Source organism: Fistularia commersonii, chromosome 18 (assembly GCF_037954325.1).
Source record: "Fistularia commersonii isolate RoL2024-O1a breed Wild chromosome 18, RoL_Fcom_v1.0, whole genome shotgun sequence".
NCBI lineage: Eukaryota > Metazoa > Chordata > Actinopteri > Syngnathiformes > Fistulariidae > Fistularia > Fistularia commersonii.
This window is the reverse complement of record NC_141301.1, coordinates 5,644,101-5,662,059: the sequence shown is the minus strand read 5'-3', so window position 1 is coordinate 5,662,059 and position 17,959 is coordinate 5,644,101. Positions and strand designations below refer to the sequence as shown.

Below are 17,959 nucleotides of genomic sequence, written 5' to 3'. Positions count from 1 at the left end.
GGCACCTGCCCGAGCAACTCCGGATAAGCGGGGGAAGATGGATGGATGGGTGCAGTATGTCCTTGCCATCTACCATCTCTGTATTTTGGCAACCTGTATAAATAATTTTCCCCTGCTAACCATACAAACCAACCAGCAAGTCATCATATGCCATTTATTTGCCCTTTGGTACTTCTACCTTTACCATTAGTGCCATCTTGAAATAAAAATGCTAAAACGCAATTACGTTGTCATTTAAATATCACATAAATCAACTTTGAAGGTGAGACATTTTTACACACATCTTTACTATGGGTAAATCACATACTCTATCAATATTAAAATCTATTACAAATGTGCAAATTGATCATACGGTTCAAAACCACGAGCCAAACTGCCAGGCTCTAATGCACCAGCAGACGGCGCCAGTGGTCTTATATTTCTCACTCGTAGGCTTGTGATGAGTTGCTTTCCTTAATTGTGTGGGGGTCGTCTCCAATTCAGTCGTTTGACGGCCAATTTGTACATTTCTATGTACATCTATCTTATAACTTAAAGAGATGGTCCTGTCCATGCGTTGCCACCAGAGCTGAGGCATGCTGCCGGTTGGTGCATAGCAACCTGTCCCTCTGTAGTCATGTTTACTGTGATGATCATGGGAACACTGAGGGGTAGCTGATGGTGTCTCCTAACAGGGATTTTAGCCTTGAAGATTTTTAGACTCTTGAAAAGATTCATTTAAATGTATTCCTTCCAGGACATCTATTTAAAACTGCTGCTTCAAGTATTTGTGAAAGCATACAGGACTGTCTCAGAAAATTAGAACATTGGGATAAACTTCTTTATCTTCTGTAATGCAATTAAAAAAAACAAAAAAATACTTTTTCATGATATTCTAATATTTTGAGATAGGATTTTTGAGTTTTCTTAAGATGTAAGCCACAATCAGCAACATTAAAATAATAAAAGGCTTGCAATATTTCATTCCATTTGTAATGAATCCAGAATGTGTGACTTTTTTTTTTTCTTTTTTTGCATTACAGAAGATTAAGAACTTTATTACAATATTCTAATTTTCTGAGACAGTCCTGTAGAGCCAAAGATCATTTTCAGGGGACAAATCAACCTATTTTTATCAAGTTACACAAAGAATAGATTGGTATCATAGAGACCAATGTGCCTGTTTTAAGTATTTATTCAAAACATTAGAGACTTTAGCATCTAAATGTAGCTATTTCAGATGCATTCTTAACCTTTCCTTAACCTCAATGTAATTGAACTAAAATACTTTTAACATATAAAGCATCAACCCATCTATCTGAGGCGAAAAAATACATTTAATGTGCACCCAGGGCCATAGTTTGTTTTACAAATATCCCATTGGATTATGGGGAATGTGTCGGTTTGTGTACACTCTGGAGGGAAAAATCTATGATATCACGGAGACCACGCAGAGGCATTTGCCTCTAACTCCCCCCATATTTTTCATTTTCACAGGTCCCTGCCATTCAAACGGCAGGGTGCCTTCCAAAAAGTCACATATAGGTGCCCCTCAGTGGCTGGGGGTCATATAGTGAATTTTAATACTGTGAATGTCCCACCGCACATAGTCTAGAGGTGGATTATGTTATGACCTACTTAGACATGTATATTTGAGATATGAGTGGTGTGCAGACAAAGGCTGCTGTGTGTGTTCAGACTTGATGTAGATGACGAGGATGGGTAGCCAGCTATAGTAAGATTAATGACAGCCAGACCCAGCAGTTCAATTAGGTGCTAGTTGATCATGAATCCTCTGCCCTGTTCCTGAGCCAGTTTCATCAGACCAGAATACAATGACCAAATGGGTCAGCAGTGACAACATGGCTCAGTCAGAGGCGAATTAAAAACCTCACTTCCAATGAGTTGTTCTGCAAGTCATTGCTCCAACCCACAGCTCTGATTCAAAGGTTTTTAAAGTAACCCATTACAAAAGCACTGGAACCTTAAATTACAGCCATGAATAGCAATACCATATTTTTTTTCTTTTGAGGACCAATCACATGATATACTGTATATATTTAGAGAAACAGCATTTTTTTACCTACACTATGGCATTTGACAAAAAAAGCACCTGTTTTGTATTAAAATATATAAAGTGCATACTCTTATATAAATCTCACTGGAGCGCAGTTTAAATTGGAATTCTGAGCACCTGAAAAAAAACACTTGAAATGACAGACCCTGGCATTGGCCCTGTGTAGAAAAGAGTGCTACATATCAGTTTGTAGCAGGAACAAAACTATTTTACACTGTTAACTGAAACCAGATCAGTTCTGTCAAAGACCTCTCAGTCTGTTGGTATTGGCCAGTGAAAGCGAGAGGACTTTTGTCCATCAGAGTCTGATTGTCAGCTGCCCTACTCCTTTTCTACCCCGCAGAATATGTAGCCGACCCTTGCAAGATCCTTTTCCATGGCAGCACTTTGTCATCTGCATTGGAGGTTGCTTGATGTCCCAGGGCAGTCAAAGTTGCAGGTAGTGCTTCAAGCAGTGGTAATCCCCCTCCTGACTGTGAGGTTACCCTTTCAATTACACCATCCTCCAGCTTGCAAGTGTGCCTAACAACTGTAGAGGCTGGCTCCTGTATTCAAGGGTCCCTGCTAAACCTCCATCACTCACTCTTCAGGATTCAAGCTGCAGCGATGTTGAAACTCTTGGCCATGTTCATGTATCCATTTGTTTGCCACTGGAATGAAAGAACAAGTTGAGAACTGTTCAAACACACACAAAATAACAAAAGTGCCACTTCTTAAAGTGATATATTACAATGGGACAAAGTCTTTGATATTCTAACAAGGAATCGAGACATCCTTATACTATACTACTAGGTAATGTATTAAATTTTTCAGACATTTCCCCTGAAAGACAACAAACAACTTATTTTACAGTATACATCAACCTCAGAGGTTAATCCCTTGGACTCTTTGACAATTGATGTCATCTTTAAGAAAATGACATGTAGATTTGTAAAAATTCCGCCCAAACCAAAAGTCTCAACATCATAATTGTGACTTAACTCTGCTGTTAACCTGAAGTTATTTTGTCTGACAGCAATTAATCTTAATAGCTCAAAATATGCCAGCATCAGGCAACAAACTACTTGGAACTGTCACAGTCAGAAAGTTGAAATAACGAATGTTGTCAAAGCATTGTAATTGACAATAACAGAGCCTGTCCCTCACAGAGATAAAACAAATGAGAAGGCATTTTGAAAGTTTTGTCTGTTCCCTTTCTTTTCTTTTTGAAAGAAATTTTAATTCTGTATTTGATACCAGCAGCCTATCTTATAATTATGGTATTTTTACAAAATTCTTCATTTTATCTCACAACTTCAAGTTTAAAATTGAGAATTCTAAGATTGATACTTTAACAGCTGTCTTTTTATAAACTCTTCCTTGCATAACACAGAAATTAAAAAAAGTTAAAGCTATCTTAAGAGGACAACTCACCCCACAAAAGAAAATCTGTTGAATTGCAATGGTGATAGTTAAATGAGTCATGCAGGAAAATGTTACTGTAGCTTTGTGTGATGTTTCATCCCATGTTGCAACATTAGCTGGTTCTCAGACACACGTTTCAGCTGCCAACCAGTAGCAAATGTTGAGCCTTCAATATGACCACACAGTCTCTGAACTACTATTGGTAATATTTGAGAATGAATACTGCAACACAGACATGTCACTGGCTTGTGAGCAAGAGCCCCTCCAATCTAAGAAAAATGTGCAAAACTGGAAAAGTATTATCAGAAAAAAAACGCTTGAATATTTAAAAGACAATGTGACATCTTTATCTTTCCTTTTGTGGCTCTGCTCAGAATTAACAATTCATGTGTTTGATCAGCTCATGCTCACCCCATTTGTCTCCAACAAGCACGGGGCAGCCGGCATGCAGGGTATCATCATCCCCTTGCCCATTTCTATGAAGATTCCACCAGAAGATTGCAGATTTCTGTGATTGAACATTTTTTTTAAACTACAGACAAATATTCAACACACTTAAATAAGCAGTCATTCATTGTTCTATTGATCATCAAATTAGTTTGAGTTTCAGAAAAACCCCCACAGACAGCATTCTTCATCTTCAACGGCAGACCTACAATCCATAGAACCGCAATTACTTCTAAGATAAGATAAACTTTATTCTCCTATTGATAGGAGAAATTAAGGCTCTTCTATGTTGTACAAAAGCTATATTGTGGTCAGAAATCACATGGCTGTTGCAGCACAGAATGTGAGAGGAGCAGAGAATGAGGTGAAAATTTTACATAGCTTCAGGCAAACTGACAAGACAACAGCAGCTACTTCTCTGTGTTTTACCTGCATGACGGGAACACTGAAGTTGGCGTAGATGAAGGCTGTTGACCCTCCTGCTTCCACAGAGCTGAGCTGGAGAATGCCAGTTTCTTCAGAAATTTGTGTTTTGTTTGTTCAAGCAACACAAAGTTTACCAAACTGTTTTCCCAAACCTTATAAAATGCTAGCCTCTTTTTCCTCAAATAATTTTGTACATAGGACACAGCCAGTAAGAATCTGCCAAAGAACTCCTTTGTCTCTCATTTGGTGTATGATACTCATGGTCACACTTTACTTACATATATCATAAACGTTGCCACACGATTACCCGTATTCAGTGTAAATACTGGGCTTGAAGGAGACTGGGCGCATGCAAATGAGAAAGCACAGAATTATTTTTATTAGACGCTTCATAAAGGATGTATCACAGTCCAAAACACAGTTACAACTATGATCAGCAACTTACTGTTGCATGGTCAAAGTGTGGTTCATAATGTCCACCAATCCCATAGTTTACCACTTGTAGGTACTCTCCATATGGATGATTCACATTCAGACCTGTGACCATGGCAATCCTGTGGTCCAGCTTCCCAACAACGGAGTCTGGGGTGGCCTTCAGCCATGCACTACAAATAAGATGAAAGACATAAGATGAAGATTACACAAGTCCTTCTATTGTCATATGTCCTGCCTATTAAAGTCACACTCCCGTTTGCTAGTAAAAATCAGTCTGTTATAAAAAAAAGTCTTGAGTACCTCTTGCTGATGCGATAGTCCGCTGTTGCTTGTTTCTTTCCAGAGGCTACAACTGATCTTCTCAACTTTTCAGCGGAGAGAGAAACAGGATTTTATGTTTATATAGAGCTCTGATATTTGGCTCCAATGACAGACGGAATTTGATTCATAGCCTTCATACATCATCTCATGTCAAGAAAGCAAAATCAGAACTATGATGGGAACAAAAATGTCCAAACCTACCAAAATTAATGTTCATGTCATACATGAGGCTCTGATTGAATATTTGTCTCATTATTTTTCAGTTTACTCAGAGTGTACAATAGGATGTTTATGCCCAATGATTTAGGGATCAATCTATCAAGAAAAAGTACAGAAAAGTACAGAAAATACAGTATGAAACCTAATTCCAACTATTATCTCACTAATCATGTCGTCACCAAGAAACCATATATAAAGATAGTTTTACTCAGAATATACAGAGTATATCCTTGAATAAAGTAGAAATAACTCTCACAGCCAATTAATTCTGCACACCACTGCAAACCAGTATGAAACTCCAGAGTTTGTTTGTAATCAACCCACAAGCTGACAAATGATGAAATAAGTACAAGTCTTTCCATCTGATGGAAGACGGGAAAATGCCTTGAACAATGCCAAATTATTGTAGAGACAATCCATATCGTATTAGCCCATCAGCAATTAGTGGGTAAACAGTAAGGGTCTCTAATAACAAGGCCCTGCAGTATTCATTTATATGACGTTATCCATTGTTTCTCTCAGATAGGCTATAAAAGGACACAAAACTGTGGTAGTTGAGTAGAGCTGAATTATTTGACAGTTTGTGGTACTCAGCCAAGTTCTGTAGTAATGTATTCCTTATTCCTTATGTTTGGATGCAGACCAAATGGCCCTCCATAGGGTCTTTCCAGAATTCTTCCTGCAGAATTAAGCGTATGTTTGGCTTGAAGGAGTAGATTCCAACAGTAAGACTGCACAACTAAAAGAAGGGGCTACTTCTTTTGATCAATACTCCTCTTGATATTATAAATGAATCAATTCTTCAGGCTGAATTTTGCAGTTAATTCTTGGCTCCAAGATTGTTTTATTTCCTAACATACTTATTTACAAAAGAAATAAAATAAACCAAAGTCATTAAATATGGATGAAAGGTTGTTTCTCAGAATACCCATGCTGGTATTAATGCTGTATTCACACCGATGATTATGTTCATTGAACATTGAACACAAAACATGTAGCCCACCACTGCTTTCGATGAGCACTCAATATCACAAAGCTAGGATTAAACACTATTAAGTTCTTATAGGGGTCAAAAACATCCACAGTTCACAGAGTACTTCCTTGGGAGACGACACATTTTTATAAGAGTGATGACTTAGAACCCCTCAGCTGCCACTTACTCCCGGCTGTGCAAGCCTCTTGATGTCTTTAGTTTCCGCCTCAGTAATGAAGTTGTGGTATAGGACTACATAAGGCTGCAGGCTCAGCACTTCTCGTCTCATTGGCAGCAGCAGCAGACCAGGGCTGCCATTGGTGAAGTAGTCACAGAAGAGTTTGGCATTTTTAAAATGTATCGGCTGTTGGAAAAAATATCCCTTTTAAGTCTATTAATTCCAACATTGGTCTCTTACCTCATGAGCTAAGGAGACTGTAAAATTGTTTTACATTTCAATAAATGAACTGATTCCAGAATAAACACTGCAGTGAGAGAACAGGATCACATCTCTTGGATTCTTGATGGTAAAATTATTTAAATACAAAACACCTCTTCCCTTTTTCCATATATGTATAATGTGGTTACAAGGACAGGAGATCCTAGGAGGCTGAAACTTACTCCTGAGAACAGTTACAATTTTACAAGAAGGAACACACGTAGAATCCGGTTAAGAGTATGAAGGGAAGAATGTGCAATCGAGAAGCACATATTCTACTCATACCACTGAATCAAGAGAAAACTACTTGTAGCATTCTGATCAATTGACAGAAAACAATTAACATAGCAAGAGGGTAAAAAAAACAAAAAAACATTATTTTCTAAAGTATTTGATTCATTGTTTTATAGTAATTTATATCAATACCCCAAACATCTAAAGAATAATTTAATTTTGTAATCATCTTTTGTGTTTTATTGTTGAGGGCTACCTGTGATCCTTGGGTTTGGCAGAGTCTTTCGTAAGTGTCTCTGGTTCTTAAATGATTGGAAGTTGGTCTCTTCAGGCAGATTGATACAGGAGGATTTTTAACCAGCAAAGTCTTATATTTCTCTACATTAAGCAAAACTCTTTCATTCATTGGATCTGAGGAAAAAATACAGAACAGCAGCATCATTCCTTAAGCAAATTCAGAGTAAGGAAGAAGAAGGAAGGCATCATGAGACATGCAAAAGGCCAAAGGCCAACTTTGAAAAAAAATACCATGATTCAGTAACTCCTGAGACAGGACCAGGGCATAGGAGATATTTCCTGTCTGTTTTAAACACATGACACTTTTTAAATGAGTTTTATTGTCTGTGCATGCCCCCCCCCCCGCACCATAATTCCCTTAACTTACTTTGAAGTGTGAGAAGGCTAGATGGTCCAGAGCATCCTCCAAAGTTCCTTCGTTCTCAGGGTTCCACACACCTTCTGTCTGCCTGAACAGACGCACTGACTCCTCAAGCCAAAGCACTGAGTGGTAATAGTCCTCCTGGTCATAGGCCACCTGAGAAATGTAACATTCAAATACATTTAACTTGTTCTTGTAAAGTAAATGTTTGTAATCCTTCAATTTTGTCTTAACCTTGGCACTCTTTTAGGTGACAAAAAAACAATATAATTTATTAATTGACTAGAACTCCTTTGTGCAAGTTCTTGAATAATTGCTTGTTTTAAAATATTTTCAATAATTGGAAGTAAAGCAGCAAATTTTAGGTATGATAGTTAAAAAAAACTAATAACTATTAACAATGGTAAGTTCTATTTCTTTCCAAAAAAAATAATGATTAATCAGGATAGCTCTGAGTTGATTTCCTTCTTAAAACATGACTCTGTTATAGTTTCAAGACTCTGTTATAGTTTTTCAATCTTCAATGTAGCTAAAATATTTACCAAGAGGTTATTGTGACATTACACCTGCTCCATTCTACAACAGATCTAATAATGTCTGAAGCTCAATATCTGTTGATCTTTAAAAAACACTTCAAGGTTCATTTACATGAAGATGCTTCAAACCCTCCTTTGCTCCCCCTACCATCAAACTGTACAACAGCGTCTGGACAGCACACAACTTTGACCTCCAACTGTACTGTAGTATCTGTACTACTGGCCACTACCTGCAACTGTCAATTTGCTCCAACTCCAACTCTGTGTAGCACTTTGTTATATATTTTAATCCTTTTATTGTTCTTGTCTCTGTTCATTTAAATGTCTTTATCTGTTGTATTTATTTACTCTGTCCCGTAATGTCTTTTGATACAGGTCATTTTGCCCTGTGTTGCTGCTGTGCTGCTCCCCAATTGGGATCAGTGAAGTATTATCTTATCTTATGAATGTAGTTCTGAGTCACATTTAACAATATCTCTAGCCCCTGGGGCTGAGCTCATGAAGTGAGTGTCAGATCAAGGCCTGAGAGCACAGGTGGCTGGAACTGGGCTTTGTCGGTCAAAGATACCCACAACCCCTATGAACACAAATAAACAAAATATACAATGTACCATTGACGTACACAATCTCACTCCAGCAAATTAGAGACCCTAAATAAGATAATCAGCCAGCAAAGATTTGCACCCAATGTTCAAGTATGGCATTGCTTGAGATAAGTGGATATAAAGTCTGCAAATTTAAACTGGTTGTTTATGGGAACAATGCTATATTAAATCAGCTAGCTATTGAAGACAAAATAGTCTACAATACATAAAAAATATCAACAAATTACATAAGTCATCAAGATATTACCTTAAAATGAGCAAGGCAGTGGGGAGCATGTCCATGACAACAGGAATTTTGCAAAAAAGTTGAAAATTTAAATTATTTAGTTAATATGGCATAGACGGTGCTATGTCAGACTTTGAGTAAAAATGTTTTTATAACTTAAAATTAAGCAGTCTTATAGAAACTGTAGACAGACATGAAAGAATTGGTTACATTTTAAAATTAGTTAATAAGATCTCTGGAGAGCTAACCAAAGAAAAGCATCATTGTTAAAATGCTTTCATTCGTATCCCAAAATAATCTACAAGCTCCAAACATCTGATTAAAGGCCTCTTGGTTTTGAAGGATTGTTTAAGACACGTATAAAAGCACTTGCATGATGGTTTTCCTACTGAAAACGTCCGAGCCTTGTTTACAGAACATCTAAAATCATCTCAGCCTAAGCATAAGTGAAAGTGAGGTTCAATCCAACCCACTTTCTGCAGAATGAGATAATGTCTTTTACAGCCAGGAGGGGACCTGTCCTGTCCTTTCAAATAACAAATGAGCAAAAACAGAGGAATAAGCTGTGAGGGGAAAATTTTAGCTTTCATACTCATCTAAGATCTTTGCATGAGCTCAGCCAGATAACAGGGAAGAGTTCCATTTTTCCCCAGGCAGGCTTTCTGGATTCTCACATCAGTGACTGACATGCTTGGAGTAAAACTTGTTTGCAGAGCCCTGGTGTGTGAAGTTAGCAGTGACATGCACCATCATGCACTACCCTTTCACTTGCACTACTTCAAAAAAGCATCAACAGATAACAGGATGAATCTAAAATAAAGAATAATTAACCCGTAATAGTAGAGGTAAAATAAAAAGTAAATACAACTGAAGCAACAAGGGAAGTAATGAATTTACCTTTCCAACCAAAAAGCAGTCATCACCAGACAGGGGGACAGACACTCTAGGCACGTAGATATCAATGAGTTTGCCTCTCACTCTCTGGAAGCGACCCCTTGCAAGACTTGCCACATGCAGAGCATACACATCCTGTAGCCTCATCAACCCCTTTGCGGCCCCCTGGAGATCTTCCAATACAGGCAGATTAGTCTGTTCTTCTTTGAAACTGGACCTGAGGGCTGGACACCAGTAGACCAAAAGACAGCTGAGGGGTGGTGACAACAGGGGCGTGTGACAATTTGCGGGGAACAATGGGCACATCAGATGTGTCCATTCATGAAAACACTAAGCAAACCTTGTGTGTTCTCCATAGCTTCTGTGCTGTGAATTACATTAAGCCACTCCAGATGCAGGCGCTTGATAAGGGTAAAAGCCATGAGCGGGTTTGCCATTGCAGCCGCAGGGCCTTTGTAAACCTCATCATGAAGATCAGACACTTTGGCATAAAAACTGTGGAAGAAAGCATTGACTTTGGACATCTCAAAGGAAAATAAGAGAAATCTGAATCATTTTCCACAATCTGACACTTAAAAGACTTGTGTAAAATCCTTTACATAAACACAGTTTGTTCACCTTTGCGCTTAGAGCAACACCAAACCAGGATCGTATTTCCTTGAATTTGTTTGTTTACTTCACCATTAGTAGTTTCTATAAACAAATGACTGAATTAAATACATAAAAATTAATTAGAACTTTTTAAGTCATGTTCATCTGATATAGTTTAAAGCCTCCCTAATGTAATCTAAGTGATTTTTGTTCTTGTTCCTATACCCAAATAGTGCTTTTACAGTTTTTTGTTTTGACATTCATTAATTAGTTTGTTTTCTGTATAAGCAGTTAAAGGTTGATGTTAAAAGGGGCGACAATTTTAACATCACAAATATTTTGATCAAATCTTGGCCCACTTTTCAGTGGAATAGGAGACATCTTGTGCCCAGCAGTTCATTCCCTGAGATGAAATATATTTGCATATTTATGTGCTCTGAAGTACAACAGACCCAAATCATTTTTAAATTGTAATGGTTATCATTACTTCCTACAAAAATAATGGTTGCGACAAATTTGTCTGTTCATGTTTCAAGATGATGTTGAAGGGAACTCTGACATAAAGTTTCTGACTGCAATACAACAAATTATTCAGTTTGTGTAATCGCCAGTTTAAATCAGATCTGATTCTTCAGCGAGTTACTATACAGGATTTAAGGCATCATTAGACAACCCAGACACATAGAGAGCTAAAAATGAATGCACTACGTAACGTGAGCTTTTTTTTTTCTCTCCTTAGGAGTCTATCTGAATGCAGCATCTCACAGATGTGAACCAGAAACTATGACCACGTGAGCTTTTGTCAAATAAGTTGTTCCATAATTAGTCATTCAGTCTGGTTAAGCCAGGATGGCGTCATCACTGGAGCACTCGGTAAGAATTACTTTCCATTTTTACTCTCCGCAGATAGTTTACCGAAATGACTCGAGCATTCTGACTGCTTTTTGGACATTCGAATGACCAAGTACATTGAAATCAAGCCCGACACTCTCACCGCTTAATGTCCTCCAGTCTCTGCAGCTCCTGGTCAATATAAGTCTTCAGGTATTTGATCAACTTCCGCTCAACACTGATCGCCCGCTGCACGTTGGACAGGGATGTATACATTTCCCCTAAAGAAGCGTTGATCACGGCCGAAGTAAGGAAACCCCAGCTTAGATAAACACATGCATTGCACTTCATCTTCAGTACGGCTTCCTCCCCTTCTGCCCCGGCCCCTTCCAATTGTTTCTTTGTCACCGTCCAGGACCTTCAGGATTTGCGACTAGCTCCGCGGTCCTCCTCACTAGGATTTCCCTCAGACGATATCAGTTTTCACCACCCATCCGTGGTACAGGCCCCGCGGCTTGAACTGTCAAGTACGACTACACCCCCTTTTTAGTACCGCGCTCACCGACTTCTTCAAAAGTTTTGCAGTTAATGTTCATTTTGGTTAGACATCAGTCCATATAGTTTTGAATATTTATTTAGTTCTCCCGTAGCAGCAAGCCATTAATCACGGCATTGTTTGCAATCCGTTTTACTGTTTATTTCTCTTTTTTAACATTTTATGTTTTTAAACAGATAACAATGTATTTCATTAAAGATATATATGTAGGACATATCATTTGGATTTGGGAGTTAGCGAAGCCTGCAGGTATGATTCGGGTACAGCATCAGACCTCTCGCAGCTTTTGCAAGCGTAAACAACTCCTATTCTTGGTGGTAGATGGTAGTAGAGAACCTTTGACTAAGATTTAAAAAAGAAAAAAAAACTGTCCAGTTAAAACTTGGATTACAATGCTCTACTTTGGGCTCGATAAATGCTTTTCAAAACTTCAATTCAAGTATGCATCACATGTCACACAAATGATGAAGTGCATCCATTCTCTCTCTTTGAGAATTAAAGTCAGTATGACAATGACATTTTATTTATTTCATATTGTTAATATAATTTTATTTAGTTTGAATTTATTTTATTCTATATTTAAACAACCTGAATCACTTGACAAAATATGTGTCCTGCTTCACCAAAAATTCTACTCCATATTTGTTACCTTCTGAAAGCCCAATGGAGTGAACTGGATGGATGGATTGAAAATCATTTTGAACCAGCTTTTGCTTGCTGAGCCCACATCGACATCTGATTTTCAGTGAGCATCAAAGAGTTGTACATTTTGATTCTAAATGTGAAAATAGCCTTTTAGTATAAAGCGGCACAGATAAAGCTCAACTAAAGCTCAAAAATTCACCTTTCACACCAAGTAATAACGTACATTCTTAAAAGAAGGTGGCTTTATTACAATCATTCCAGTTAAAGTAATCCAAGGATGCGTCTGGTAGGTGGTTCAAAAAATAGTTGAAGATCAACACTTATTCTGAGGTAAAGGACCAACCCAAGGAATTTATGACTTGTTGAGATTGAAATGCAGTGACTAGGACCTCTGACGACAAGAAGTGTTAGGTTATGAAAACGCCCACAATTTTTCTTAATACAGCCACAATCACTTTGGGCTTTTTTTTTCCTTGAACTGATGCTACCTGAAGGCTCTTCTGCTGTTAATTAAACCAGTGAAATTATTAATTTTTTTTTTTTTTTTTAATAAAAATTAATTTTATTTTTATCTTATCATTTAAAGCTCACGCAATATTCAGCACTCTAAACAATGTCATAATTTTGTATGTGTGTATTAATCACTGCAGTAACAATGGGGGAATGATGTGTTAGTAACAATTCAGACAATTGTAGGTCACCTTAAATATAGAGTTAATAATCAATATAATCATACACACAGTCATACACACAATTCTTTATCAGATAATCTAATTTCAGTATATTTAGTTAATGAATGTCCTTCCCTGAGAAAGTACATGCATAAAACCAGTCCACAAAAATGAAAATGTGGATAGTATGAAAAAGTTTCTCACACTTTTGCAGTTATAATTTGACCAAGAGGATTGTCTTTGTGTTCAGATCCTATTCTTATCCTAATACTCATCAGAGTATTAGCGTAACCTTTTCAGAGCTGCAGATAAACATTTTCTTTATGTAGTTCCTGAGACACTGATCCCGTAAACCGTAGATGAGAGGGCTGAGAAAGCGTGGAATGAGAATGAAACAGAAATAGTTGAAAAAGGCAATGTCCTCTGGCAGCCAGCTGGCATGCAGCACGGTGAGCGTCTCAGTGATGGGGTGAGTGAAGGCCAACATGCAGAGCAGCAGCTGAAAGCCATGGAGCAGCACAGTATGCATGGCCTTGTTTACGGACACTCTGTCCTGCCGCAGCTTCCTGGTTTCCAGCATAATTCTCATGTAGGTGAAGATAATGATTGCAGCTACAACTGCAAAGAAGAGCACATTCAAAGCAGCCCTGAACAATCCCTGTACTGGAGCAGGGCTAACCACCACAGTTTTGCAAAGCACAGGGGTTGAGGCAATATCTAGAGCTGGACTGTGTTCCCTGATTGAGAAGTCAATGACAGGACTGATACAGCTGATGAACCACAGAGACAATATAATGATCCAGATTTTGTCTGAGCGCCAGGCAGCTGGGCACTGTAATGGATAGAAAATGGCCATATAGCGTTCCAGTGACATTGTGGCCAGGATTAAGGGTGTGTTCTGGAAAGTGGCTGTGGATATGAACAGCAGAGGAACACAGCAGATGACAGCAATTTTGACCTGGCCCATGACAAAAAGGAAGAGCAGCACAGAGGATAGGAGCTGCAGCGTGTCATTGATCAGCATGCAGGCAAACAGCATGTAACGCGTGGTGTCCAGAAAGTGCTTGTGAGATGCAAAGATATGAAGCATGACAACAATGCAGCAGAGGAAGATGCCAAAAAATGGTATAACCACACACACTTTGATAATCACAGAGAGGCTTCGTTGAGACGTTGAATTGCCTGGAAAATCACCCAGATCCTGCATTTTGATAGAGAAGAGGCAAAACCCTTGAAATGGAAAAAACAATTGGAGGGGGAACAAATCTTCAAACAAATCTCTTAAAATGCACCACAGCTATAAAGCAGTGTTATGATTAAAAATGTATCTATGTGGTGCAAGGATAAATGCACATAGTCTATTTCACAGTCTGAAACAGAATAACCCTCATCAAAGAGTGTCTTCTTTGGACAGAAGAGCCTTACTGCTCCGTCTCATATTAGAATGTTGAAACGTCCCTCTTCCCCCGAACTCATCTGTTTCTTCTCATTAAGGTATTTTTAACCGTAATCCCTTAGAGACTACTAATTTCCTGCTGTCCTCATCAAGCTGATTCTCATAAGCAGTTAATGCATGTATTTCTAAACCTTAATTCTTCACATTATTTGTAAACAAACCCTACCAAAGAGGGTTAGTACACTATTACTGTGTCTGATTTACCGAAGAATGAGCTTGTAAGTTAAATTTATTTTTATTCTTTTTATACAAAGCAATAATACTGAAACAACATTGGTGTCGACTTCATCATGTTTACAGCAGCTAAAAATGTACTGGAAAAAGTCATGCTCATGCTATTGAACATCATCAAAAGAACATGCATATCTTTTCACATGTTTTTTACAGTCTCAATTTGGTATTTATACAAAAATAATTTTAAAAAATTGTCATGTATCACCTGAAGTACTCCAAATTACCTCATGAGGTACAGCACCTGCCTTACGCTTTTTAGTTTTCCTTAGCAGATTTATGGAAAGAAAGGCAATGAACTTCTGACTGCATTTTTATAACTTGTGTTCATTAGTCAAACATGACATAGGGACAGAGATATTGAGAGAAAAAATACCCTGACACATTGCTATTATTCAGTAGACATTTGTGAGAACATCTGACTGGAGAGCTGCGGTGGTAGAGTTAAGACGATATGACCCTATAAGGCAGATTTAAACAAATAAAAAGACTCGATGGGAACTTATCCAGCTTCAGTGGCAGATTCCTGTATCGATTGTTGTCACAACACTGGATCTGCTGATAGGACATTTTTTAGTGAGTTACCTCAGTTGTTCAAGGCCATATCTTATTCAGAGTAATTTCAGAAAGTCATCTATAGCAGTTTTGTGCGGGCAGAAGTCGGAAGATTAGATCTGCATTGTGAAAGTTGCTGCTAATACAATCCAGTTGTCTGAGCATTGCAGGTATAATCTGACTAGTGCAGCTTGTACAGATAATGTGTTGGGTTATCATTTTATAACAGAATTACAACTGATGTTTTGCCCACTGAAACACCTAACAACTTTGATTTTTTTAAGATTCAATCAGTCATTCATTATCTACCGCTTATTTTGCACAGGGTCGTCAGGATGCTGGAGCCTATCCCAGCTGTCATTGAGGCAAGGTACACTCTGGACTGGTTACCTGTTTATCCAAGGGACAAATATAGAGACAAACAGCCATTCACTCTCTCGTTCACTCATCTAGATGATTTTCAACTAACCCTCTGCATGTTTTTGGGCTGTAAGGGGAAACCAGAGACCCTGGGGAACCCAAGCAGACACAGAGAAAACATGCAAACTCCACACAGAAAGGCACCCTGGGAGAATCCAGCCAGGGTCCTTACTATGAGGCACTAACCACTGCTCCACTTTGCCACCTTGATTCAAGATTAAACTTCATAATATCAAGCTGTATTTCAGTTGGCTGCAGGGTGTGATCAGGGAGTCTCAAAGTGAATTTAAAGAACTTCAAATACCCTTGAAGGTTTGCCGGGGGGGGGGGGGCATTTTGTTTGTTCAATGTTCATTTTGTTGAACATTTTGTTCATCTTTAAATGCTTCAAATCTGTCTCAACCTTTCAAGGCTAACCTTTAAATATTTCATTTTTGTCATCGTAGAATTCTTTCCTTTTATACTGTTTTGAAAAATTGATGTTTTAAATCTTCCCATTTCTGAGGAGAAAAGGTGATCGGTAAATTAGAAAATACCATTAGTTAAAGTTTGACCAACGCAGCAAAGAAGAACTTACTACAAAATAATTTAAAAAAAAGCTATGGTTATGCATATCAGTGTGATATTTTGACTGATCGGTGGTGCGGGGTACGATTTCTCATGTTCAAAAACATTTGCATTGGTTGCATGTGAGGTTATGAATAGCAAATGCTCAATATCTTGAAGTAATCTCAAGTTGAAAACAGATTTAATAGTGATTCCACTGGAGCAGAAACGTATTAGAAAGCAAACTCTGTTTCAGCTGTTTCAAACAACATGTTGTTTCAAACTGCTGTTTGTAAACAGTAAAGATTTTTTTTACACTTTTAATAAGTCAGAAGAAATGCAGAGGCGAGTATGCAATATCTCTAGAGCATGGTTAGAGAGCTGGGCCCTTTATTCCCTGCCTGGTTAGTAATTAGCAGATAGGCTGATTATTAACGTAAAGCTCCTGAGTCTGGTTGTGCAATCTAAAGTTTCATTTGTTTGGCAAACAAGTTGACTCCAGGAGACCACCTCCCTGGGGCTTTACGCAAGTCCTGCACCAATAATCAGGACAGCAGGGACCAAAATATGTCCAAAACAAACTGAGTAAAACATTATCTCCTGGTGATTTGACAGAATGAATACTATGGTCAAACTTTTTGTAAATTATTTAATTTAAGAACCATATTTGCAAATAGCTGGCACAAATAACATGCTGACTGTGCTGCTCTGGTCACTTGACAGATCGGAAAAAAACTATTTTAAAACAACTGTGAATTTTTCCCTTTATGCAGATTTATTTCAGCCAGATAAATGTGACTTTATGAGAATTTCCATGTTTTTTGCAACAAGGTTCATATAAGAATAGAGCATTTATTTCAAATGATGGTTTAGGTTTTTCACATTTAAAGATCACATAACATTGTTTGCATTTAAAACTGAGGGCAGAAACATCTGGTTCTGTCTTAATAAACTGGTAGAGGTTTTCATGGGCTTCACTTAAAATATTACAACTGAACATCAAAAGCTCACTCATACTAAGTTATAGGGGAGGGAATCATTTTAGAGTATGATACATTTTATCTCCTTTATTTATTTTGTCAAAGCAGCCAAATTCTGATCTTGTAGGCATTAATCCATCTGGATTGAATCCATAAACTTGTAGCTTAACTGTTTCTTTCAACCACCTGCCAATGTGTTCTTAACTTATCAGATAAAAACAGCAAATTCATTTCATTGAGATGCATTGCGGAAAGGCAATGCTACAAATACTTACAGTACAAAAAATGCGGAACAATTTTGGGTGTGAATTTAATGTGCACATCTTCACAGAATCATTCAAAAAAGAGCTGCCATCATCACATACATCTGACCACCACCACCCACACTTTCATCTTAACACTCTCACTCCCTTTCCCGTCTATTCCTGCGCTAGACTGAGTAAAAATCCCTTGTTTGCCTACAAAGCCCTCCACAAGTCAGCCATTACCTCTCTTTCTGGTCTCCTGCAAGCCGAGGATTCCACTCCCTTTGTTAGGGAGTTGATATAAACTGAACCAGTTCCTGAAAAATCACTCCGAAAGACGCTGCTGAAATCTGGAGCTC

At 38.0% G+C, this 17,959-nt stretch overlaps 2 protein-coding genes and 1 long non-coding RNA gene across 4 annotated transcripts; 1 reads left to right on the top strand and 2 right to left on the bottom strand.

Annotated features, from left to right (window-relative positions):
• Positions 1-151: 151 nt before the first annotated feature.
• Positions 152-11,807, bottom strand: p4ha3 (prolyl 4-hydroxylase, alpha polypeptide III). The gene is made up of 13 exons (XM_086164893.1): positions 11,459-11,807; positions 10,214-10,368; positions 9,877-10,097; positions 7,619-7,768; positions 7,483-7,534; positions 7,211-7,365; positions 6,469-6,645; positions 5,069-5,133; positions 4,779-4,938; positions 4,612-4,674; positions 4,337-4,405; positions 3,872-3,968; positions 152-2,706 (listed from the first exon to the last, which is right to left on the bottom strand). The coding sequence occupies exons 1-13, from the start codon at positions 11,644-11,646 to the stop codon at positions 2,636-2,638; spliced, it is 1,623 nt and encodes a 540-aa protein (XP_086021019.1). The 5' UTR covers positions 11,647-11,807; the 3' UTR covers positions 152-2,635.
• On the top strand, positions 11,242-16,665 carry LOC147224243 (uncharacterized). 2 transcript variants are annotated; one of them, XR_015107486.1, is made up of 3 exons: positions 11,242-11,337; positions 11,476-11,602; positions 15,735-16,665. It is a non-coding gene; the product is annotated as an uncharacterized LOC147224243 (long non-coding RNA). The 2 variants fall into 2 exon arrangements; XR_015107487.1 differs by lacking the exon at positions 15,735-16,665 and adding an exon at positions 11,711-11,739.
• On the bottom strand, positions 13,442-14,378 carry or95a1 (odorant receptor, family 95, subfamily A, member 1). The gene has a single exon (XM_086164580.1). It carries the CDS (start codon positions 14,372-14,374, stop codon positions 13,442-13,444), a length of 933 nt encoding a protein of 310 aa, XP_086020706.1. The 5' UTR covers positions 14,375-14,378.
• Positions 16,666-17,959: the final 1,294 nt, after the last annotated feature.